Source organism: Centrocercus urophasianus, unplaced genomic scaffold, assembly GCF_019232065.1.
Source record: "Centrocercus urophasianus isolate 14NV4802_14NV808 unplaced genomic scaffold, USGS_Curo_1.0 seq_73, whole genome shotgun sequence".
Classification (NCBI taxonomy): domain Eukaryota; kingdom Metazoa; phylum Chordata; class Aves; order Galliformes; family Phasianidae; genus Centrocercus; species Centrocercus urophasianus.
Window position 1 is genome coordinate 10,448,821 of NW_024885344.1, and position 25,972 is coordinate 10,474,792.

Consider the following 25,972-nt stretch of genomic DNA (forward strand, 5'->3'; position numbering starts at 1 on the left):
TGGTCTTAGCAGTCATTTGGTATTGCACTCAGGAAAAGATTAAAAGCTTTTATTGTACAAATAGCTGCATAATCAGAGTAATATTCTTTTGATGATTAAACTAATTAGGAATCTGTTTATCATCATATGCTATTTTCTTTGGGGTTGCTGGTTTAAAAAATTGGTCTTTTGTTTGACTAATGGGATTATCTGAAGGATCTACAAAGAAGTTCTCAGTTCTATGATGATTAATGAAATCTCTGAAATGCGTTTTAGAACAATGACAAATCCTTAGTGTAACAAATTAGTGAGGAAAGAGCTATGGAGTAAGAAAGGGCAATATCTCTTTTTTTCTCCTTGTGTCAGTCTACCAACTCCAACTCACATAAACAACTCCTGGTCTCTGCTGGACTGTTCCAGAGTGTTGGAGGTCTCTCAGACCTGCAAGGGACAAGTTTATTCTGGTAAATGCTGCAGCTTGTTTTTTTAGCCTGTACTCTGACATCTCTTTCTGTTTCCTCTGTGTGCAGGATATGAAAGCTGGAGGGAACTGGCTAAGGTTCTGGCAGACCCAAATGTCCCAGCTGGGGACCTAAGCCTCCCGTTTTACTATTCCCAGAAGATGGGACATCAGGTGAGAACACTCTGAATAACTTCTAAATATTTGTGAGGCCAAATTTTCCTTTTGGATGTCGGTACCAACAGGCAGTTCTCCCTTTGTCCAGAAAAGAGCACATGCCACAGAGCAAAATCTGAGCTGACTCACAGCAGTGCTAGCATACAATAACTCCACTGTAGTCAGTTGAGTTATTTTAGATGTACTCAGTTGTAGTGTTGGTGTGAAGAAGGCTGATTATGTGGCACAGGAAGCACTGAATGAGATGGAAGCAGAAATGAAAGGTCATAAAAGAGGTTGTTGTAGTGCCTCCGGTGAAGTACAGCTTGTTCCTATTGCCTGAAGGAAGTGCTGGAATAACTGTTGCTTGTACCTTTTGAAACAAGAACGGGCAACAACATTCAAGGGATAATGATCTAAGTTTTAGCTTTGTGCTAGCAGCCATTATAAAGTGCTGGTATCCCTTCCCCTCAATGGCTCACTATGGAAATCTGCTGTCAAGAAAACCAAGGAGCATTTCCAACCCCACTGTGCTTCCAATGGCCAACATCCCTTTTGAAGAAGTTATGGGAAGTTGCTCTTTTTGTCACGTGTTCTTGCAACAAGACCTGAACCTTCTTGTGAAGGTGTTAATGCCTGGCTATTTATCAAGTCACTTTGATTTTCTTCTACTTGTATTTCAGAACCAAGAGCATCAAAGAAGTGGGAGGAATAAATTGAATTACACAGCTGTGAACAACCCTGTCCCATGGATGCCAGAGGTTGGTGCCTTTCTCTAACATTCTGCATGAGGAAACCATAGGTAGAGACCTTTGAGATTGGAAGGGAATAAGAAAGGACCCTTTGCCTGGAAATGCGTTTGTTTCATTTGCTATCATCCCCTCCTGGTTTAATGACACTTACAGACCCAAGTAATCATCCAGAAAGACAGGAGTGTCCAGATTCCTGATAATCTGGCATCTTCCCCGGCCACAGAAGCACCATGCACCTTCCATAATTCCCTGAGAGTGGGCAGCTTGCTGTCCTGGAAGGGTGAGGTTTATTCAGGGCCAAGTATTCAGCAAGTAAATACTTGACTGTGGCACGCAGTGGTGTCATGCTATGCTCATGTTCTGGCATTTGCTTGTTACCCAATCCCTGCACATTGTACATAGAGATCTCTCCACTTCACTGAAACTCCTGATGAATGGAGACCTTCTCCGGTGACCCTTGAAGGCTGGGGCAAACATTCTCTTTGTTTTCTTCATGCCTCATTTGTTCTTTCCTCCCCTGTCCCCTTATCTCATCATTCCTCTTCAGATAAGGGAGAAATGCAGCCTACTGATAATCAGAGGGACACTAGCCAGGGGGCATTTGGTGATTGGACTGGCACCAATTAGAAGGGGCTGACTCCTAGATGAGTGATGGCATGTTGAGTCTCATCAGGAGCGAAGCTGCTGCTGTGCACAGGGTGGATGCAGTGAATTTGCTGCTTCTTCCCCATCCTGTGGCATTCCCACAGTTTCTTGGAGGCTTTGTCTGTTGTCTTTGTTTTCCACCTCTCAGTGATTTTTCAGAAGTGTGTTACAGGATCAGTGTGCATCAGTAAGATTCAGGGATGACCTTCTGGAAAAGAGCTGTGAGGAGAAGACCTACATGTCCTGGTGGACAACAGATTGATTATGAGTTAACTGTGTGCCTTTGCAGTTCTGCTGCAAGAAGGCCTTTGAGTCCCAGGATGTAAAGGCAGGGGAGTGGGTTTGGTTGGCCCTGCCACACTCCCATCCTGGATTCACTGATGCCATCTGCATGAAATGGAGAGCAATCTGCAGGCACAGCTCTGTGTGGAGATGCCTGTTGCCTGTGTAATCACCAGCTGAAATTTCTCCTGGCCTGGGGATTAGGTTTTCCTGTAATTTTGCCCGAATTAATTACCTGAGGTCTATGATCCCATTGTGTCCTCCTGGCAGCATCTCTAAGCACTTAATTGAAGCCTGATTCCTAAGGTGAGAGCAGGTGGTTCGCCTCCCTGAGGTCACGGAGCTGGGCTTCGTTTGAACAGAGGTATATTCCTGACAAACGTGAATAATTAACAGGTGTGCAGGGTGTGCTGCACCCTGCATGGCCAAACAATGGGTCTCAATTTTCCTCTTTCAGTATCAGGAGATGAAATAGGTGGTTTGAGTCTTCAGCTTTGGATACTGTAGTGGGAAAGTGAACAATGTGGGAAATCTCTAAAACTGTTCTATTCGCATGCAGGGGAAAGTAGAATTCAAGAGATCTCTTGAATTCAAGAGTCTCTTGCTGACTCATCTCGAGGGACCCCAACTGATGCCAGTGCATCAGAGCTTGCAGCAAGTCCAGCTGCTGGCTGCTGAATGTCCCCTGCCCACACTGGCCCAGGCAAGATGAGGGATTGCGGCAGCTCTGTGGTGACAGATGAGGCTTATGAACTCAGCTCTGGGAGTTTCAGTCTGCAGCACAATGTTGCCTTTCTTCCCTGGCTCAGACTCGCCCTCTGTGCCACATCTATTCTCCCTGGTGCTGCACATTCCCAGAATTGCACACCTCTGTTATGCCAGGGCTGACCAAGCTTAAATTAGGAAAGACCTCTCTTCTCCGTCCTGCTCCAGTGCAGCTGGTTGTGCTCTGCTGCTGCTTCTCCCTTCTTCCCTGGGGCTCCTGGCTGCAGAGGTATTGCTTGGTATGGGCTGGGCAGTCTTGACAAGATGGGGTTTGGGCTAGGAAGAAAGATCATAGTATCATAGAACCGTACAGTCAGAATTGTTTGAGTTAGAAGGGACCCTTAAAGGTGATCTAGTCCAACTGCCCTGCAATGAACAGGGACATCTGCAGCTAGATCTGTGCATGTTTTCTGAGGAAAGGCTGGTAATCCAAACTTCCTACTAGAAGAAATTGGAAATACCAGTGTCTCTTAATACAACCCCGTGACTCTAAACTGCTGTTCATTCAGCAATAGGGCTCAGCAGCAGGCCCAGCAGCCCAGCATCACAAAGCTGCTGTGTCAGTCCCAGCTCTCATAGCCCCGCACTTAGTACACTTCAGCTGTCCCTTCCCTTCTGCAATAGTGTTTGCTGTGTGACCACACTGCTGTGCTCAGAGGACATCAGCTCTTAGGGACGTGCCCATGATGCACACACGCTGTGATGATGGTGCCCTCAGTGCATGACATGTGGCTCATGTGGATCACAGCTGAGTTCTTGAAGTGCCACTGTGTCATTGGGAAGGAGATGATCACCTGGGAGGTGGGGCTGGGGAGGAGGAACCCAAGGGTCAGAAAGCGCCTCTGTGGTGGTGTTACGTAGCACAGACCACATAATACCAGCTCCTGTTTATGGCCTAGATTCTTGGCTTCTATTCCTGGTTCTGGCCAAGTCAATCTATCTAAAATATCCAAAGCAGATGTTCTTAAAGGGAGAAGGAAAACTTAAGTCGTTACTTACTAGGTCCTAGCTTTTCAGACCACTTGAAAACCAGGGCCAGATAGTTTCCAAGCTGGGAAGACAAATTTACGAAGTCCATCAATGTTTCTCAGAAGCTCTGTGTGTGAATTGTGAATGATGGTGCCATTTATTGCTGCAATCTGGAACAAAAGCCCTAGGCAGATTATTTTCTGCATGTTCCAGAGGAAACCCAAATAGCAAGCAGAAGAATTTCTCAGCTGCTTCAATGGACAGCCATGAGTTGAGCTGGAGGGACAGAGGTGATAGGATTTCAAAACAGCTGCTGCTCCAATGACTCTTGGAGGCCTAAAATTAAAGTCTAGCTCAGTTTTCACTCCCAGAGCTGCTCTGGGCAGCCAGCACATATCTGTCAATAACCTTCTTCTTTTTCCCCCTTCAGATGAAGCAGAAAGTAAAGTAGGCTGCTGTAGCAAAGGAGAAAATCTATTGCCTTAAAAAAGGCTCTGAAGCTACGTGCAAGAAATGCTTGTTATTTGCCAGTTAATTATTTCTGATTGCTATGAGCACAGGAAAGCAAAGTGATCATGTTAGCTCCTGCCAGAAACTTCTCTCTGGTGGCTCTGTAAAGACTTTGGAAGTTGGGGTTCTGTCATAGAAGTCTGAAGGCCCATCTCTGACTGTTGACAGAGCACTGAGCTCAGTAATAGCTGCCTTCATTTTAAGTAAGTTGCCCTCTGCCTAATGCTGCCAGAACTCTGCAGTAAAGCACTGGTCCAGTTTTCCTCTGCAAACAACAAATCTGGCCACTCTTTAGGGAGTTCCCTAATACAGATCTGCTTTGGTGTTTGAGATGCCCCCTGCCAAAGGCAACTTGGCTCTCTTGCAGTTCTGAGCACTGAAAGCACCTCCTGGGGTCTGCCTTTGCCAGGAAGGAGTGCAGCCACAGCCTGCCCACAGTGTGGGAGTGTTGTGCTACATGTGATAGAGATCTGAGGCTGCTATCTGAAGTATACACATGGTTTTCTCAGATGGAAAACAGCGTCACTTCTGAACAGCAAGGGACAGACTGCCAGAAGACTTGGTTCCTAACTAGCCGTCAGCACGGCTTTTTCACCTCAGTTCATGTTCCACAAGAAAAGTTATTGCCTTTGTTTGATTTGGTTGAGAAAACAGTGTAAGACCCTTGGATGTGAACTGGGTGCATGGGACTGCCCAGCCGTGAGGTTCCAACTCAGTGTTTGTCACACGTGCAGTGACTGATTTATGTTGTAGCTCCCTGCAGAGCCCCAGGTTTCTCTTGGCTGCTGCCATTGCCCTGGGCCCTCTGTAATTCCTCCTGGGGAATTGCATCTGCTTTGTCTCTGCTCTGCTTTTGCCCGATGGGCAGAGTCTGGGCTGAGGGATATCAGCAGAGGGGGAGAGACGATAATGAGGGACCATGGGGACATTCAGACATCAGGCAAGCCTTGGCAGTTTCAGGGAGAGTGGGCTGACAAGAGACCACTTGAGAACTGCAGTAGTTGTGAATTTGTTTCGCCTGGCAGGCAGAGATGATTGTCACGTGCATGACTAAAGCCCACAGCTCACAAGGAGCATTACTACATAAGCTGGTGCTGGGCCAAGTCCGCTCCACGTCCTTCCTTCAAGCCCTGATTTATGACAAAACAAAACCCCAACTTGCTATCTTGGGAGAAATAACTCCATGAAATGGTTTTTCTGCCAGAAGTGCTCAGGGTGGCTAGGCCCGGCTCCTCCACGCTGTTTCAGCCCGGCTCAAGGCTTCCCCGGCCAAAACTAGGAGTTTGCTGCCATCTGTAGACATGTGGGTGCAGCTGAGGCATTTCCAGCCTCTGCTCATCCAACCTCAGCTGGGCTCCATAGCTCCTTATATAGGCAAGACAGCTATAGAAAACCTCCCCAGTCCCAAAGCAACCTATTTCTTTCTTCAGTGTTTCCCCATCTAAGGTTGCCTGTACAGTATCCAGCTTATTTTTTCTCTGCAAGGAAAACTTCACCATCCGACAGCAGTGTTGCATGCAGAGAGCTTGGGCTGTCTGGGAGGCAGCCAACTCTTCCTTTCTGGATGGTTACGACAAAAGAAAGTCTGTTCCTCGAGGCCTTTCCTCACCATCTTCCCTGAGCCTCACCTCGCAGGCAGGGTTTGAGGAAATCTGTCATCTCCACTCCTTAGGGTGTCCCCTCTTCCATGGGTCAGGAAAATAGCCCTGAAATGAAAAATACCTTTTCAGAGAGGGTCCTAACCTTGCAGTCTCACTGTTAGCTGGTGCCACACCACAGCATGCCCCAGGACTCATGGTACCAGTCTCTGATTTAACACCTTTGTGACAGAGCAAAATGAGTGACTCCTAGCCATTTAGCTGAGCTCTCCTGAGCATTATCACAGCTCCCTGGTGCTGTTCAGATGACACCTGGCCCAGTCTCAATGCTCAGCTGGTTAGACGTCACTGCTACAACAGCATCTTCCTTCTCTCTCACAAGCTCTCCGGTGCTGGGGGCCATGGCTGAGGCTGGAATACAGCGAAGAACATGGGAAGGGCACAGCAATTCATGGTCCCTCTCTTCTGCCCTCCAGTTCCAGGGCCAGGCCAACCTGCATGTGTTTGAGGACTGGTGTGGCAGCTCCACTGATCAGCTCAGAAGAAACCTCCACTTTCCCCTCTACCCCCATGTGAGTAAGAACCCAACAATGTCTGTCCCATGGTTCCTGTCCTTGCTCCCTTGGCATCCTGTCTCCACCCCTTTCCACCACCTCCTCTTTCTTCCCGCTCCTGAGAGATCAGGAAGCTTTCACAAAGGTTCAATGAACCTCTGGGAGGAAGCTCATTTTGCCCTTGCTGGCCTGCCAGAGCTTGGGCACAGCATGAAGGAGCTCTGTGCTTTCCCTTCAAGTGCCCAACAAATGTCACATCCCATTCCCACCATCTCCAACATCCCCCTTGCAGCCCTTCCTTCTGAGCAGCCCTTGCTCAGTTCCTCTCACAGCTCTCCTGCTCTTTCCCATTGCATCCGTCACACGCCATGCCATGTCCTCACAAAACAAATGTCATACTTCCCTCTGTCCACCCATTGTAAGATTTTTGCAAACTGCTCCTCCTCTCTTGTTCCTATCCATCTAAATTTTTTTTTTTTTTTATCATCTTCCACTTCAGACAAGAACAGTGCTGAAGAAACTGGCCGTGTCCCCAAAATGGACCAACTACGGTCTCCGGATATTTGGCTACCTGCATCCTTTCACTGATGGTGAGAGTTCATGGGCTCTGGGGCTGCTCACATCCTTCTTAGCCCTAGTGCATGGCCCCTCACGTAGGCAGTCCAGCTGGCTGTGTCCTTGGCATGGATAAAGCACATCTGCCTCTGTTGTAGGGTAGAAAGAAAAAACACAGAAGAAAACAGTTGGAAGTGCTGGTTGAAAAACAATGCTGTCATGGATGCATTGCTCCATGATGTGCATGTGGGTATGAGCAACTGCCCCCTCTTGCACAGCTAGGACTGTACATAACATTGTTAGTGTTCCTGCTGCTCCTTAGGTTCATGAATGCTGTCTGACACCAGCTGACATCTGCATCACTCAGCTACGTGCTTCTGCCCAGAGCAGCCCACTAACATGCACCCATCCCTGGCCCTCAGCTGCCATCACTGTGACCCTGACTGGAACAGCCAGACTCTAAAACCTCTGTCTTCCATCATGGCTCCACCTGCATATTCCTTCATCCAAACATAATTTCTCACACGAAATGTTTATTCTGAGAGCAAAAGCCAGGGAGACATGACACAGACTTCTTAGCTTTCCAGATTAGGTGTCAGGTGAAGTCAGTGTAGGATGAGTAGGGAACCAGCTGTAAGTGACGTTTTGTTTTCAATCACTGCAGAGTTTGAGAATTCAGAGAGGTTGAAAGGGGCATGGTTAATATCCAAAGGATTAATCTGATATCGCCAGCAAAGAAGGCAAAGACAGCATTTTAGAGAAGCAGACTCCATTCTGTGCACAAGTCCTCACCCCAGAACCCTACTTACTGCTGCCATCTCTTGACAGGAGAGTTTCAGTTTGCCATTGCTGCAGATGACAATGCTGAGTTCTGGTTGAGTTCAGATGAAAAGACCTCTGGTCTCCAGCTGCTGGCCAGTGTGGGCAAGGTACAGTGCATTCTGCATGGCTTCTTCCATAAAAGCTGGGATGTTTATGTGGGGATGGATACCCTCCTGTCTTCCATGCTTCTCTGGCCTAGCCAAGTTTCTTTTGCCTCTCAACTACAGGCACCACCATCACAGATGCCAGACAAGCATGACACAACATATCTTAAGCCAGATACATATCAGCACTGCAGCTGGCAGCCCCAGTTTCATGGTTAAGGAATTTGAATCTGTCCAGAGGCTGTCACACCAGGATGAGCAGCTCAAATTTCTTTCTTCATTGCTCCAGCACAGTAACCAGGGAAACATTTCATCTTAACTGCAGCATCTTCTGTCTCTTCTCAGACAGGGAAGGAGTGGACAGCACCGGGGGAGTTTGGAAAATTTTGGAGCCAGCAGTCAAAGGTGGTGAGGTGAGTAAGCAGAGTCTCTCACTTCCAGCTACTTCTGTGCATGGTCAGGAAGTGACAGGAAAAATGAAATAAAACTTGTTCTGAAGAATTTAACAGTATAGAGATAGAAACTACTATGGGGTCTGCTAAAGCTCAAGTCACACTTCTGCATCTGTGCCAGTTGCCTTACAGGCTTGCAGCAGAAATGCACTGCTGATTTTTTCTTCCCTGGAGGACAGTCATCAGCAAATCCAGACTCCTCTTTATGAGCTGTACTCCGAACTTCCTGCCTTGGAACTGCCCAGGTTTCCCAGAGGCCAAAACCTGGCAGACAGGGTTGAAAGGGATTTGTTCAGAATTATCTGAGAAGGGTCTGAAGTGCTTCAGACGCACCAGGGAAGCCGCCTATCTAGCTGCCAGCATCTGAGTTTTCTTGGCAATCCCAGTCCTGCTCACCCTGAGAATTAGGTTCTTTCGTGGATGTAGTTGTTCTCCACTCACTGTCTGCTGGCAAGCTAAGAAGAAATATTCCTTAATGCCGTTGGTGACAGACATGTTGTTTTTCACAGGTTGTCAGCCTCAGGCAGGTACTACTTTGAGGTGCTGCACAAGCAGGATGACAAAGGGACAGACCATGTGGAAGTAGCAGTGAGTCTATGCCAATGGCTATGTTGTACGCTCTATGCAAATGGATATGTTATGTACAATATATGTGGTTCTTGAATCTTGGGAATTAAGTTTATAATTATTTCCATCCCTTCCCAGGCCCCCTATTCGCTTTGTATGAGGTGAACATACCAAATCCCTTCCAGAGTCCTACCTACTTCTATGTGGGACAACCCTAGCTATGTTAGGATCATTTTGCTTGGGACAGTTCTGCTTTCTGGTCTTTGTTGCTTCTCTTTATCCTTTCCTGCTTTGAGTGAATCCAGGGGAATTTCAGGTTATTCCCAGTCTTTTGCTGCTAGGTAAATTGTTGTAGTAGGGAGAAGAAGAAAGCTGTGGGCCCATCTAGTGAAAAAACGCCACCTTGTATCTGTTCCTTTTGTGCAGGTTTTCAGGTTAAATGCTTAACAACATGCACTTAATGCATTTCTCTGTTCCAGTGGAAACTGAATGACCCAGATGCCAAGTTCAAAGTCATTGACTCCCAATACCTCTCCCTTTTTGCTAGTAAGTATATTCACAACAAGTTTTCTTGAGCACCTCCCCATTCTTCCAAAACTTATCATCAGTGTTTTGCTCTGAATCACAGTCTATGCAGGCAAATAGTTTGTGTACAGATCATTACAAGAAAGAAATGCAGACAGGTCAGGAGAGAGACCTCTGAACAAGTGTGTGTGACTCATTATTAAATACAGGAGAACTGGAATTAGGATTAGATGATAGAGAAATGATAAGGAAGAGAGTCTGTAAAAGTGAGGGAAACTGATATGCAAGAGTATCATGGGATGAAAGTTGCTTGTGCAGAGAGCTATGGAAGAATGTAGGAGCCCAAAACGTGGGAACCACGAGGATGTGCTGGCCACTGGAGCATCTCCAGCAGATTTCTCTCAGGATGCTGGACACAGTTGAACACATCTAGAGGTATCAGGTATAGCTGCTTTCTTCAGTGCTTCCTTTAAGTCTTTTCAGGTTGCTTCCAGGTTGCAGCTAACATGTCAGCCCAGTCCTCCTGTTTTGCAAACCCTTTTCAGCACATCACGTGGTGCCTTTATCAGTTAAGGAGCTCCTTTGCTTATCTACCTTTGTCAGTATCACTTTCCACTGCCAGCATTCCCCCTTTCTGTATTTATTGCTGGTAGCTTCCAATATGTCTGGTATTTTTTCTGTGCTAACGCTTTTGCCTATGGAAGACTCCATGATGTAATCTAGACTTCTGTTTACGGTGTTTTGGATTACAACCTGCTGTTGCATTTTCTGAAACTTGCCATTTGGCCAGGACAAGGTATTCAGTCAGATCTTTCTTTCTCCGTCTGTTTTTTTCTGTTTATTGCTTGCCTGTAGAAGGAATGCTTTGCAGTTCAGAAGATCCCTTCATGGCTGGCGCAGCGCTGCACTCTCCCATACAGTGTTCCTTCTTCCACCTCAGCGTTGTGGCTGTATCATACATTATCCCATTCTTCTGAGGTTTCCATGTTGTTCAGTACCCAAAAGTTGCTAACAGTAACCCCAGTGCCCTTGGCAGCATGCTATTTATTATTTATTTATGATATTTATTTATTACATTTGCAGATATTAACTCAGTTCTGCTCACTTCAGAGCCAGATCCATGGAGGCATGAAATCTGGCAGCAGCACTCAAGAAAAGGCATAACCAATACTTAATCCTGAATTTGTGCTTCCCATTGCTCCTGGCTTACCATGGGTTTTCATTACCCTGCTGGAGCACCATCCTCCTAGGGCATTGAAAACCTCACCCCACTCCCCTCACTCATTTTTCATTGAAAACCTCACCCCTCACCCTCACTCATTTTCCAGCACAGGAGAAGCTTCCATTTCTCAGCTTTCTCCTCCTATTCAACATTTTCTGTCTACGTATAAAAGAAATTTAATGCTGATAATTCAAATGTGACCAGTAATTTCTGCCAGGCTGGGGTGTCTGCAGCACAGCACTGCCAGTGTGTCCTTTCACAAGGTAATTTCCAGCCATCACTCATCACTGTGTTTGTTTGGTTTCGCTGATAGCTGTGTTCAGTATCTCCAGCTTTCCTGGTCAGAGCCTTTCTTTCCCTCAAGCACTGTTGAAGCTCCTGATGAGTACCATGGAGGCATTACAATTGTGCAATACCATTTGGAAGGGCTGATGCTGGGGAAAATTGCTGCCTGGGACAAGGGATGAGTGAGCTCTTCCTCCCCCTTCTGTTCTCTCTTTGGTTTCTAGATGAGACACTGTTAAAGATGGATGAGGTTGGGCACATCCCGCAGACTCTGGCTAGCCACAAGAGCCGGGCTGCTGATGACACGGGCGGCAAGGCACACCCTGCTGACATGTTGAAGCCTGACCCCCGGGACACTCTTTACAAAGGTAAGACTTGCAAGGGAGTTGAGAAGGCAGCTGCAGCCTGTCGCAGCACATGCAGGCGAACAGCTGAGCAAAATTGTCCTCCTACGCCATGGTTATCAAAGGCCACCCTCCTTATTTCACAGGGGAGCAGGGAGCAGCGTGCAGCATCTGTCGCTGTAGGGTACGAGACAAAACACAGAGTAAACCCATCTCTTCTTTCTTGGAGTCGAATTTATGCGGTGTCTCCAGGCATATTTTAGTGCAAGTGCTGTAGAACAAGATGAATACATGAACTTAAAAAGATGTTTCACTTTATGTATCAGAAGTAGTGTAGTCAGCAGGATCACCACTCTGTACTTGCATTGGTGAAGCTTTATTTCAAGTACTGTGTTCAGTTTTGGGTCTTTCACTATAAGAAGGATCGGAGGCCATGGAGCACATCCAGAAAAGGGCAACAGGTCTGTGAGGGGTCTGGAGCACGGGTCTTATGGTGATTGAGGGAACCAGCATTGCTCAGGCTGGAGAAGAGGAATCTCAGAGGAAACCTTATCACTCTCTACAGCTACCTGAAAAGAGGTTATGGTGAGGTGGGTTTCGGCCTCTTCTCCCAAGTTACAGTGATAGGACTAGAGGGGATGGTCTTAAGGTGCCCCAGGGGAGGTTCAGATTGGATATCAGAAAAAAAATATTCTCTGAAAGACTGGTGATGCATTGTAACAGGCTGCCCAGGAAGGTGGTGGAGTCACCATCCCTGGGGGTGTTCAAAAACCGTGTGGATGTGACGCTGAGAGATACGGATATCAAGCATAGTGGTGATGGATTGGGGTTGGACTAGATGGTCTTAGTGGTCTTTTTCCAACCTTAATGATTCTATGATTCTATCTGATAACCTCTCATATAGTTAAGTACAAGCTGGGCACTGAAATAGCTAGGTTGGTGCATCAATTGCAGTAGGGTTTCTCCAGCAATGCTTGCCTACATTTTTTCTTCTCAGTGCCTCTGCTCAGCAAGTCACGCCTGCGCCGAGCCCTGCCAGACTGTCCATACAAGCCTAGCTACCTGGTGAATGGGTTCCCTCTGCAGCGCTACCAGGGCCTCCAGTTTGTAAGTTTTATTCCTTGAGCCAGTACTTACCCAGGGTTAAGGAGGAAGGAGGGAGACCTGATTATTCATGGGCCTCCATGGGTACCTCCTGTATGAAGCTCCTGGGCAGATGTGACCACTTGTTCTTCAGGTTTTCAGCATCCCAATACATGGCAGAGGTTAACAGCAAGAGAAGGGAGATAAGTGCTACATAATGCTTGCTGGTCTCGCTGGCAGACAAGTGTGTGAGTCTTACAAAGCCCCTCAGACCTCAAGCGAAAGCTCTGAGCTTGCCTTCACATGGAGACTTGTCATGGCTGAGGATTTCATTCCCTGGGGAGGTGTAGAGTGCATGGACCAAGGCCCAGAAGAGTTTTCAAACTGGCCTTGAGGTAGGACCCACATTTGTGAACATGCAGCATAGCAAAGTTCACTCATTTTCATAGCAGAGGAGACTGGCTGAGGCCTGGCAGAGCCAGTGGGACTGGGAGCATATCACCAGTCTGCTTTGCTATCCCTTGGTGCCAATTCAAGCCTACACTTCCCATGGGACTTGCACCCTGGGTGACCATGGCTTCCTCAGCCTTGCCTGGGGCGGACCTCACACACTTTCTGGGCTCCCGTGTTCTCCTGCACTTCCTCAGTTGGACTATCCCATCTAGTTCTTGCTTTGTTACAGGATTTCAACACATAGTTGCAGAGACGGACCAGCAGATGCCCATCACTATTCCTTTTGTTTTTCCTTTCCATAGTCTCTACTCACAGTCTGCTACTGGGTGCCTTTGAGAGGCATATAGTGAGCAGTTCTTGTTCCTTCCCCAAAGGGCAGCTCACCTTGCAATCGGGTCTGGGTCACCTTATGAATGATATCTGGCATTGATGGGCGATTTTCCTTTATTTTTCTTCCCTTCTTCCCAGATTCATTTATCCTTCGTTTACCCCAATGATTACAGCCGTCTGAGCCATATGGAGAAAGAAAACAAATGCTTCTATCAGGAAAACCCGTATTACTTGGAAAGGTAGGATGCTGCAAGTGGACGTTTATTAGCAGCGAGAATGGGAGGAGACAGTTTTAAGGCTGGAATTAGAGTGGAATTTCATATTCATTTAGTTGGGACTCTCTTTATTTAAAGGTCCCTTAAGTCCTGTAAAACATTAAAGCATTTATAGTTTCTTTCAATAGCCAGTGCTTCCTTTAAGTGAAATTGTGCTTAGGTCTCAAAGGAAAACCGCTGCTACTTTTCTTGCTCTATTAACCAGGAAGCTGGGTCAGAGTATATTTGTTCCAGTACATCAGGGAATGTATTTGCCAGCAAACTTTCCATGCCAGCATCTGGAGCCTCCTAATGGCTGTCACTGTGGAAGCCAAGCCTTACTCACAACCAGACATCTCAGGGGGAGGGATGAAAACATGCATCTCACTTTTACTGGAGTCCTGCTCCAGTGATGGCCCTGCAACAAAACCACCATGTGCATGCTCCCCACTTCACAGGGAAACAAGCATCTTGTGTGAGGATTCTGTTCATTTCAGGAGGACTTGTTTGCAGGATAAGGAGGGTTGCTTTTTCTGTGAGATAGCTGATGGTGGCCTCCTTGTGCTCATCTTCCTATTTGAGGGCTGGAAAGACAGAGGGCTGGAAAGGGAGAGATCTACTGGGCCTGGGGCCCATTGTGAAGGATGGAGAAGGTGGCTATTGTGGGCTGGCACATGCACCTCAAGTTTTTTGCTTGACAAATAGTTTGTATTGTAACAGCATTTGGGAAGGGGGAGTTTATTCTGCTTGTCATCAAGCACACATGGAAGGAAACGATGCAACAAGGGAAATCGCTCCCAAAAGCTTGAAGCACAAGCATACAATGGGCTGACATAGCACACAAACCACAGTGGCGGTATGCGAGAAGAGAGAGGGAGATCACTGCAGTTACTTATCTGAGCCACTTCAGTAGCACAGTGACTTCAGTTTGTAAGTGCTACACTGGATCTGAGCTTTAAGGAGAAGAGAAGGTAAAGCAGCATTTCAGTGTCCTTATGTTGGAATTTCCTCCTGTGCACATGGAGCAGCACTCAAGAAAATGTCTGAGAAACTGGAATGATAACCCAGGAAAGCTGATGTTTTTGACAGTAAGATCTTGATTGCCCCAAGATCTGAAAGTGATGATGGTAGCTTATAACTTGCTATGAAAGGAGGTATAATCAAAGTAATTGACCATCTCCTCTGTAGCAACGGCTAGAATTTAGTTGAAGAGGGCAAAATAACTTTGATCAAGCTGATGTCCTTCCTTCTGCAGATTTGGGTTCTCCAAGTACTTAAAAATGGACCGGACAGAGAAGAGCCTGGACTCTGATGACAAGACTGAGCAACCAGGTAGGACCCCCTAATATCAGAGCTTGGAGGAGCCTTTTATCCTCCTGTTGACTTTCCATGGCAAGGAAGTCACAGCCCTTCCCTGCCGGAGTGCCGCAACTGGAAGAAAGTATTTCCTGCCACATTCACTTTTCTTAAGGGCTGTCTGGGAGGCCAAGCAATGCACTCTAGGAGATGGATGCCAGAGATGTAACTGTGATTATTCCTGCAGGCTTTCAGGAGGGGAACCTGGATGACCTGCAGTATGGAGAGCAGGATGTGGAGAGCACTGTCTCCCCTGCGCACCCCAACATGCAGCAGGCAGAACCAGCAAGTGCTGCTCCCGGCACAGTGATGGGCAGCGATCGTGTCTATGAGGACTATTCCCTCCGGGAGCATCGGCGGCTCCTCTCTGTTGGTGACACAGGGGAGGTGACACAAAGGAGACGGACAAAAAAGTCTGGTGTCAAAACAGCCCTTCTGGCCCCTGCCAACCAAAGCCTCAGTCGAGTTGGCCCAGAGAGAAACCCGGTGACAAAGAGACCTCACTTAAAAGCTGGAGTCAAAGACAACTCCAGAAGCCCTCTGCAGCATGCCAGGGCCGCCCAGGGCAGAGCACCTGCCAAAAAGGAGAACCCTCCTTCTAGGAGCAGGTCTCAAAGGGAGCAGCCTCTCAGCAGCCCCAGGGACTCAGGGGTCAGGATTCCCAAAGGTCTGAGACCTCGAGGGGACCTCAGCGTCATGGAGGATAGCCTGCAGCCAGCAGGCACTAAGCAGGCTAGGAGAGCTGGCCCAGCATCCAGCAAAGCCAGCAGGCACCTCGTGGATACTGCTGGCCCCAGCAAGGACCCGCCACGGCTGGAGCAGTGGCTGAACCAAGTGGAGGCCTACGTGGCTGAGCAAAAGAGGGCCACTGGTGGGGATGCAGGCAAGGGAGAGACAGAGGTGGCATCTCTTGCAAAGGGCAAGTCTAGGCCTGAGAAGGTGGCAGCAGAAGAGGAAGAAGAAGAGGTGGATGGGGAGCCAGAGGAGGAGGATGAAGAGGGTTTTGATTATGTACCAGTGTTTGACCAGCTGGTGAACTGGGATCAGACTTTCAGCGCAAGCAACCTGGATTTCCATGTGCTGCGCACTGACTGGATTGATCTGAAGTGCAACACATCAGGAAACCTGCTGCTGAAAGAGAGGGAAGCCCTGGAAGTCACACGTGTCTTCCTCAAGAAGCTCAACCAAAGGATTAAAGGGTAAGGCAAAGTGTGAAAAACTGGAGCTTGTGTATGTATTGTTTGCAACTAGAATCAATCAAAGGATAAACTAGATGTGGGAGATAAAACTTCAGACAAGGATTCTATGTAAAAACCAGAAGATCTCTCTGAGCTGAGAAATGGGAATGTTGGGTACTAGATCATGTCCAGGTCTGACTATCACCCTCCAACAGCCAGTGGTAGTAAATGCGAGAGACTGGAGGTTTCAGTCTAGCTGGCATCACTGGTGCATGGCTGTTTTCCTCCTTGCACTGTGTAAGCACTGAGAGCACATAGAAGCATTTTGTCAGCTGTAGATTAAGGTACCTCAGTGATACAAATTGGGACTGGAGCTCCTCATGCTTGTGGTTTAATGCCTATTACCTCTCAGTTTGTGAACTCGGTACCATTTAGGACATAGTATCAGAAGGGACCTGTCAGATATTGTGAATCAGCACACTGACTTCACAAACAACCAAGTACCCTAACCTTTATCTGAACATATGCACTTCCACTGTAGAACTAACCATCTTGATTACCTTTCTGGCAAATGAACGAAAAAACCTCCTAAGAGCCTCTATCAGTCTCCAGCTTTCCTCAACCCTTTTGATGAATTGGCCTATATTTCCGTGATTTTTCTGTATGTCTTTTTCCACACTGGTTTCAGTTTTGATTAATTTTCCTGAACAGTATTCTGGGTAATACATAGAATGGTGTTATTTACTTCTCAACTCCTGGAAACAGCTCTCATGCTACATCTTTAGATTGTGTTTGTTTTTTCTTGGGGTCACATCAGTCACAGTCACAGTGTAACTGATCAGTACGCTCATGGTTTTCTCAGCACTTTTAACTGATGAGCATCCGTTTCATATCACATGACAAGACATGACCTGGCATTTCATCCCATTTTGGCTGTTCTGGACCTACAGCTCAACCCAGTCTTTTCTGTATGATCGCTCAGTCTTACTCCTTGTTATCGTCTGATAAGCTGTCATCAGCCACCTTCACCAACCCAACCATTCTTCCCGTGCCAAGATCTTTGACAGAGGTGTTGAGTACACTTGCTATTACCAGCCCCACAGTCATTCAGACACATTTGTTGTTTTCAGTGTCACCTTTATTTCATTCCCCTTGCCAACTATTTTCTCTTGGCTGGGATCCCAGATCTAATCCCACGTGCTTACGGATTTAGGAAACAGGTGCTAAATCATCCCATGGGGGAAAGCTGGGGACAAAAAAGTTGTGCTAGCCCAGGAGGAAACAGCCGGCAGAGCAAAATGAGCCAAGTAGGGTGAAGGTGGGAGAGTGGGCCATGTGCAGGGGACATACCCATCCTGGCTGAATCTCCTGCAGGCGGTTCCAGCTGCAGCGTATCGTGAATGTGGAGAAACGCCAGGACCGCATGCGAGGGAGCCGCTACCTGCTGGAGCTGGAGCTGCTGGAGCAGGGAGAGCGTCTCGTCCGCTTCTCCGAGTACATCTTTGCGCGTGGCTGGCAGGGTGTGGGAGGCGATGAGCAAGAGGAGAGGAACATGAGGAACCTGGCTTGGGGTCGCCGGCGTCACCTGATGGCTGTGGCAAAAGAGCCAGAGCTGTGCTGGCCCCAGGGCTTTTCCTGGAACCACCGTGCTGTGGTTCACTTTGTGGTGCCAGGTAAGGAGATCTACCCTCCTGGGACTTGAAGGAACAGCATGGCTGGTTCTTCCTTCAGGGGCAGAGTTGTTAGGGTCACTTCCGATTTCTTTTGTCTCCTAGCTGATTCTCCTCACAAATATGATAGGGCCCAAGACTCCCATGGCTTGTAAGCCCAGAGAAAAACACCGACACATTTTGGGAAAGAACCCACACCCATTTCTGGGCCCTTCGGTCCAAGTTTTCAGCCTGGACCTATTTGTGCACCCCTTCAATGTTGGTAGGGTTTGAGAGGAGGCAAGAAGCCTTGCTTGCTGAAAACCATGCCATCTTTGAAATCAGTCCATGCCATCTTTGAAATCAGTTTTTCTCTCCCTCTTGCAATACATCCAGTGAAAAACCAGGCACGGTGGGTGCTGCAGTTCATCTCTGACATGGAAGAGCTGTTCCGAGTCACTAAGGATCCCTACTTCAATGTCATCATCACAGACTACAGCAGCGATGACATGAACATAGAGACTGCTCTGAAAAGGTCTAGCTTGCGCAGGTGAGAGTGCTGTCTGGTCACAAAAAAGTGTATTCCTGTAAATGCACCACATCTACAAATCTTTTTGCATTAATCTCCCTCAGCTTCTGGCAGCTAGAAACTCAACGATGATATTCATCTACACTTTGTATGTTTATGTGCACATATTGCTGTTATAATGTGCATGTATGTGTGCTGCATAGAATATTGTTATAAAACTCTAAGGCAATACCTATCACAGTCATCTATTCAGATGCATGTCTTTTCTCTCGGCTTTCTTCAAGTTTTCAAGGGAGGACAGAAAGCAAGTGTCAAAGTGATGGCGGACGGGTTAAGCCAGAGAAGACAAGAAAGCTGTGAGAAATGAGTGTGGAGTCCTCTGGGGACTTCTCTTGCTGCAACAGCGGTCTGGCTTATTGTATTTTGACCTCAAACAGCTTTGGTTGGTCCTTTCCAGTGCTAGAGGTTCCAAAAATAGAGCTGGCAGGACTTCTGCTATGAACTATCGTTGTTGCATATGTGGCAGGACCATCAGGACACACTGGCACAGAGGCAGTGCTGTGCTCACATGCTCACACAATGGCTTTTTTCCTCTGCTCAAGGGGCAAGGGGTGTATCACTGCTAGCAGTGTTTTCTGTCTCATCAGCATGCATACACCAAACTTCTCTTTCTTGTTTGGCCCGCAGCTATCGGTACTTGAAGCTGATGGGGAATTTTGAGCGTTCTGCTGGCCTGCAGGCAGGAATAGACCTCGTGACGGTAAGCCTGGGGGATGTGGGGTGGATAGGAAGATGTCTGGTGTATGTCCAGCACTGCTTCTTGTCTGTCATACTGGACATGCTGGCTTTTAAGAAAGGAAATAGCCCAACAGAACAGATAAAATGCGGATGTGTTTCTTGTCCCTCTGGAGTAAGGATCTTGTCCCTTTCTCCAAGGAGACCAGTCCCTCTGATCCATGCCATTCTTGCCCTACCTACTTGAACTATGAGACCGGAAGGAAATCAGGAGTAGCAGCTTTATGAAGTTGGCTCATTCAGGTTGCAGTCATAACATATCTATCATTGAAAAAGCAGCCGATGGCAGTTTCGCCATTCACTGAGACTTCAGTTTCCAGTCTAACAATGTATGGCTCTTTAATTCACTCCCATCTCTCTGTCATCCTGTCCTTCAAGAAAGACTGACTTAAAGTCACCCTATTTTTTTCCCAACTGGTGTGGTCGGCTCCAGGATCCACACAGCATAATTTTCCTTTGCGACCTCCACATCCACTTCCCAGCTGGAATCATTGACTCAATCCGGAAGCACTGCGTGGAAGGCAAGATGGCCTTTGCTCCCATGGTCATGAGGCTGCACTGCGGCATGTCCCCACAGTCACCCGATGGTAAGAGGGAGTAGAGCTTCTTGGGCTCAGACCTCGGGGAATGGGGAAAGAAGGAACATGTCTGCAGCCCCTAGATTTGCTTCTCAGTTGCTGTCAAGGTCTGGTGCTTCATGTACTGCCAGAGCCAACAGGTGGGAGAGCACTAGGCATAGAACTGCGGTAGGTAGTTGACATTTGAGATCAAAGAGAATATGATTTCTTCTGGTCACTGCTTTGAACTCCCAGTGGATCTGACTGTCTAAGGAATCCCGCCTTTTAGTCATTCCTATCCATCTCTCTCTTTTTTTAGAGGGCACTGTCTGGCCTCTTGAGTATGCCTGCTAGCCTAGGAGTGAGAGGAGGCAATTCAAGTCAGGGGGGGAAAAGTGACAGAGAGCATAGGATTTCTGTTAGACAAAGGTGGTCATCCTGAGGCACCACAGAAGCAAATTACCATTGAGTAGATATTTTTTCATCCTGGCACAGGGACAATCACCTGAACCTGAGAAGGCCCTTTTACATTAAGTATCATGCTGCCAGACAGGAGATGTGAGAGGCTTTGCTAGGACAACCCAAGCTGCCTTTAAGCCTTTCTGACTTCCTGAAGCTTTAAAATAGTTGGTTCTGCCTTGGTGATTTGGGTCTCTGGTATCAACACGGTCTCAGCACTGACATGCTTGTGCCTCTTTTGTGCTGTCCTCAGGCTACTGGGAGGTGAATGGGTTTGGTCTCCTTGGCATATACAAGTCTGATCTGGACAAGATTGGAGGGATGAATACAAAAGAGTTTCGGGACCGCTGGGGAGGAGAAGACTGGGAACTTCTGGACAGGTAAGTATTCACTGTCATCATTCACATGCTTAGAAAGGAGACCCATTAGGTCCTGAAGGAACAGTGACTCGAAAGCACAGATCTAAGGAAATGAAGGTGGTGAAGACCGCCATAAGCTTGGTTAGTGAGAGAGAGACTTTGGGGATGTCCAGAGCTCAAGACCACTACATGTGTGTATCCAAAATATACCACTACAGCCACTGATAAAGGAAAAGAGGAAATGTTTCTGATGTTTTCCAGCCACGCTGTTGGTTAGCCATGGACAGATGGCTGATTAAGTACTGATGATCCTGGAGACTTCATCTTCTTGAATCAGTGGATGGTGATTCAGTTATAGTCCCCCATACTTTCCATACAACATACAGCAGTCACTCAAAATAGCACTTGCCAGAGAGACATTTCAGGATCATGAGCTTGGGTTACAGTTTCTGAGAAGTATATGATGCCCTGCTGTACAAATTCTAGTCTTCTGTGTTTGCAGGCCCTTCTGTGTTTTGGGCCCTTTCTTTTCAGTCAGATCACTGAGGAAAAGACCGGCATCCTGCATAATCCCATCTTGCCAGCTGTCTTTCCTCCAAGCCTGCCATATGCAGCATGCCTGTACCTGTTCCCAACAAATCTGCTTTCAAGGGCCTATGAACACTCAGCAAAGTGTCATCAGATGCCTACTTATGGATAGGAGATACCCTGAGCTGTTTTGGACTCTTGAGCCGGGTTGTGATCTGTTGACAATAGGGCTGCTTAAAACAGATCCCCCACAAGCTCCCTCGTATTGCTGCCATCAAGATTTTCCTCAATTTACCCTTCTCCTTTCTGCTAGGATCTTACAGGCTGGGCTGGAAGTGGAACGTCTGTCCCTGAGAAACTTTTTTCACTGGTTTCATTCAAAGCGGGGAATGTGGAACCGGCGCCAGCTGAAAACATTGTAGCCTTCAACTCCACCATCTTGCCTTGATGTGCACTTTATCAAGGCACACAGCCAAGAGCATAAACTCTGCCTCCACTGGGACAGAAGAAGGAAGTGTCAGGCTAGAAGAGTGGGAGCTTCTCTTGTGAATCATTGCATCCAGCATGGGATCCGTGTCCTTTTGGGAAGTTATATGTGCGAGCTGTCGCACAGTGAAGGATTTGTATTTCCTGCCATGCAGTCTGGTGGATGGTACAGCGGGGAGAGGTGCCATATTTCCTGTTGAGTCTTATGCGGTGCAAATCAAACAAAAATCCCAGCTAAGCCCAGAATGTTTTACAGGAATGCACCTTCTCTGTCAATACTTGAAGAAAAAGAGGAAAAACAAAAACAAAAACCTCTCCTTCCCTCCCAACCCCTTCCCCATCTCTCCGGTATCAATGCTTTTGGACAGGGGACCAAAATATTTTCTCTGAACTGCGTTGTGTCCGTATGCCCATGTTCTGACCGCAGAACATTCTGGATGAGGAGGTGCTGATAAGCACTTCACCTTGCTGATGCTTAGGTGTTTCTGTGTGCTTTGCACTTCAGTCGTTATGAAAAAACATGCTCAGTGAATGTGGATGAAGTCTGAAGTGCACTTCCCAAATGAGAGCCACATTTGCCTGCAGTGGAGCAAGGTGACAGGGGGTGATGTTTCAGCTCTACCTGAATTATTGATTCACTGCCTGAGGATAGTGGAGGGGTTATACAGAGACACTTGGAGGGCATCTCAGGAGGAATTTTGCAGCCTTATCTGACAGACATACATGTTTGTCCTAAAAATATCAGGGAAACCCTCACAGGGAAGAAGTGGCAATATTTTATTAGTTGATATATTGAGATTTTGTCAGAAAAAGAGGAGACAGATTTTTCTGCTCTCTAAATCCTGTACATTTATGCAGTGTCTAAAGGTTAATTTAATAAATTAAGACTTAACAGTTAGGTCCTGTTATAGTTCGACTTTCATGTAAAGAGCAGACTTGTTTGTGTTGTCTGAGGAACTGGCACAACTGTTGGTGCTTCACTTTTGGAGCAGCCCTGGGAGCCCAGTATGGAGAAGATGGCTTCTCCATACTTGGCATTTGCATTGGTTGTAAGGATCAGTGAGGGCAGAAGAGGTCCAGGTGAATAAAACGATGGTCAGACCCACGCCTGCACTGATGAGAAAGCTGTGGGAAGAGCTTGTGTCCACAGCCAGCCTCATGCCAGAGCAAATTCTCAGCCCCTGAAATTACCGTAAATTCAAGGTAAGATTTTTACCTCTAAAACCATTTTACAGGACTGCACTCTACACTGGAGCTTCAGGGTCCCCATACAAAGCTTAAAAGGCTGCTGCTGGTCTCATGCTTCTGTGGGGAGTGTGACACTGAATGCTCCTCACGACTCTCAGCAATGAAGGGAGTTGTTGAGTAGTGAGCAATGGAGGTGTGCAGCACACAAGCAGTGTCTGAAGTGGTACTAGAGCTGCTTGCTTTTAGGCTGATGGAACAGATGCTAATTCAGAATAGATATTTGTTATTAATTCCATGGTGCTTCACAAGCCCATCAGGCTCCACTGTTGTGGTAGAAAACGGAACATGTGAGTTCTGGCACACAAAATAAATCTTGTCAAATCATCTGGCTGCCTCAGTCTGGGTTTTGTCCCTGATGAAGTTAGCTGTATTTAAGGAAGTTTCAATGTGCAGTGTGCAGCTATGGTGAGAAGTATGCGAGAGTGCTATGCCCATCGCTCCATGCAGCCTTTGCTTGAATGCAGTTACTGAATAGCTAAGAAGAGACAGCTTTCAGCCTTCTGCCCAAGCTAGAGCAGTCTTTTTAATGAGGGAAAGTACTTTTCCCATGTAGACAATAAGAATAAAAAACAGAGAATGGCATTATGGCCACTTTGCTGAGGGAGAGCTGGCAATCTTTTGGTGATCCTAATATCAGACAGAGGGAAGATGGGTGATTTCTCCTCTGTCCTTTCACATCTGGCTTAGGTGTAATCTGTAGTACCTAAAGGCAACAGCTTGTGTTCTTCTGTAGATAGTGGTGAGAATGATGTGCATCCAGGATGTAATCCACTGTCCTTGGCTTCTGTGATAGGAGTAACTCCTCTTCTTCACCAGAGATGATAACCATCAGAGACTGGAGTAGAAAATAGGGTACAATCCTGGCTCCAGCACTGCTGGCAGGTTTTGAGGATTTTGTACCCGTGCTTTAGCTGGCTGGGTGACTGCTCCTTCTGTCACACCTTTAGCCCAGAGCTGCCTACCTCATGGGAACTCCTTAGTGTGCATGTAAAGAACTACTGTTGCTCAATCCAATTTCCTAAAGGCCAGTGTCCCCACTGTAAAAGTTGCCATCACAACTGTTCTTCTGTTCTTAGCACAATGAGGACTCTGAGCTGGTGTTTAAGCATTGTGGTGGTAAACATGATTAACACTAATTGGCACTAGTTGGCAGCCTTTGTGGAGGAGCTTGGAGAGAGCTCATGGGGACAGAGGCTATTGTGTAGTCCACAAGCTCAGCGACTGCTGTTGGTTGTCTGAAGAAGATGGGCTGTGTGCTTGCTGGCTTGATAGCTAGCAAGAAATCTTGTGGGAGCAGAGCCAGGTTTCACCCTTAGGCTGTTGCCCCTCTTCTGAAACAACCCAGAGCTCTTCCCCCTCAAATGGAGGTATGACAAGCAACAGGAGTAGGTGGTCCCACAGCCATACTGTGAGAGGACGTGGCCATCCAGGGCAGTGGCCAGGCCACCACGATGCCCAGCTAACTATCCCCAGGTAGCCCACCGGTGTCACATACCGCAGCACAGAGGGCTCGTCCCGACCATCAGTATATCCCAAAGCACAAGACCAGGGAACCTGGTGTCACCAGAGCAGGGAAGCTGACTCCTGATTCTCATTTCTGTCACAGAGGAGTTTTAAGAAGTTTTGCCTGAGTATGTGGTGAGTTTTGCCTCACATTCCCGGCTTTCATGTACATCCTGGCCATGTCCTATCCCTGAGGCAGAAGGGAATGAGTTGCTTGTCATTTCCTGTGTATCAACCTATCAACCACATGGGTTCCAGTGGGTCCTTGGCTGGGGGTGGAAGGAAAACCATGGGCCACTGTGCAGAACAGAGCTTCCCTGCAGCAAGATGCGGCCAGGCTGGGGGCCCTGATCCCCCATGTGCAGGCTGCACTGCAGGGTGCTGGCTCCATCAGCAGGACTTGTTCATTGCCAGTGAACTGTGGGCCTGGAGGGTTGTTTTATAGCTCAGCAAAGTGAACAGTGAGGGGCCAGCTTTTATTCTGAGAAATGCCTTGTGTGAAAACAATAACATGACTTGTTTTGTCATCATTTTTAATATTTGCCTGGTATGAACTTCTCACTGCCTATGACTGTCTGAAGTTGTTTCATTTTTTTATGTACCAATGCTTTGTGTTATAAATCTGGATTGTATACCTTCGACTTATCTGCCTTAAAGTGGGTCTGTGCCTTCTAGACAACCTCTCAGCCACCTCTCTGTACGATCTGGGGGATATACTGGTTCTCCCACACATTTTATAAATATATGGTCTTCCTACAAGTGCTTCACTATGTCTCCATGTTACTTGCATCACCACACAGCAGGGATTAGATACCCAGTGTTGCTCCCTGTTCTCATGTAGCTGAGCATGTAGGCAGTACTGCAAAGCCAGGTCCCTCTGCCCAACAAGCAGGCAGGAGACTTGCCAGGGGCAAGGGCTGGCAACGAAACAGACTTTCATCCATTTTACCAAGACTTATCTTGTGGAACAGAGCAGAAATGCTGGATAAATACATGTTCCAGAAAAGCAAAATGTATGAGAACCATTCGGTCATGGCATGTACCAGTGACTGAGCACATGGTAAAGGGGCATAGCCAGCCCTGGGAGCACAGGTGGAAACAATTCACCCGTGTGACCAGAAGGAGTGGAACCAATCGCCGTCCTCCCTAACCTCCCTCTCCTCTAGATCTGTCATCATTGTATGTTTGGCACTGGTGAGGCTGCACCTTCAGTATTGTGTTCAGTTCTGGGCCTTTTGCTGCCAGAAGGACATTAATGCCTTGGTGTGTGCTTGCAGAAGGGCAATGAGGCTGTGAGGGGTCTGGAGCAGAGGTCTAATGGTGACTGACTGAGGGAACTGGGATTGATGGCTCCAGAGGAGGTTCAGGAGTGACCTTATAATTCTACAGCTACCCTAAAGGAGGTTATGGTGAGGTGGATTTCAGCTGCCTCCCCCAAGTAACAGTGATAGGATGAGGGGGAGTGGCCACAAGTTGCCCCAGATTGTTTCGAGTTGGTTATTAAGGGATGTTGTGATGCAGTGCAACAGGCTGCCCAGGGAGGTGGTGGAGTCACTGTCCCTGGAGGTGTCTAAGAAATGTTTGGATGTGGCTCTGGAGGATGTGGTTAGTGGACATCCTGGTGTTGGGTCTGTGGTTGGGGACTTGAAGATCTTAGTG

At 47.4% G+C, this 25,972-nt stretch overlaps 1 protein-coding gene across 1 annotated transcript in view; it reads left to right on the forward strand.

Moving 5' to 3' along the window:
- B4GALNT3 (beta-1,4-N-acetyl-galactosaminyltransferase 3) overlaps window positions 1-25,072 on the forward strand; it is a 60,292-nt gene extending 35,220 nt beyond the window's left edge. The window contains exons 2-20 of the mRNA XM_042838082.1: window positions 510-613; window positions 1,279-1,356; window positions 6,593-6,688; window positions 7,170-7,260; window positions 8,054-8,154; window positions 8,497-8,564; window positions 9,113-9,191; window positions 9,650-9,716; window positions 11,427-11,570; window positions 12,544-12,653; window positions 13,551-13,651; window positions 14,922-14,998; window positions 15,210-16,221; window positions 17,575-17,873; window positions 18,246-18,399; window positions 19,066-19,138; window positions 19,607-19,760; window positions 20,443-20,569; window positions 21,390-25,072. Of these exons, the coding sequence (XP_042694016.1) occupies window positions 510-613; window positions 1,279-1,356; window positions 6,593-6,688; window positions 7,170-7,260; window positions 8,054-8,154; window positions 8,497-8,564; window positions 9,113-9,191; window positions 9,650-9,716; window positions 11,427-11,570; window positions 12,544-12,653; window positions 13,551-13,651; window positions 14,922-14,998; window positions 15,210-16,221; window positions 17,575-17,873; window positions 18,246-18,399; window positions 19,066-19,138; window positions 19,607-19,760; window positions 20,443-20,569; window positions 21,390-21,498 (3,044 nt within the window). The 3' untranslated portion in view covers window positions 21,499-25,072. The remainder of the gene's footprint in view (window positions 1-509; window positions 614-1,278; window positions 1,357-6,592; window positions 6,689-7,169; window positions 7,261-8,053; window positions 8,155-8,496; window positions 8,565-9,112; window positions 9,192-9,649; window positions 9,717-11,426; window positions 11,571-12,543; window positions 12,654-13,550; window positions 13,652-14,921; window positions 14,999-15,209; window positions 16,222-17,574; window positions 17,874-18,245; window positions 18,400-19,065; window positions 19,139-19,606; window positions 19,761-20,442; window positions 20,570-21,389) is intronic.
- The last annotated feature ends 900 nt before the right edge of the window (window positions 25,073-25,972 follow it).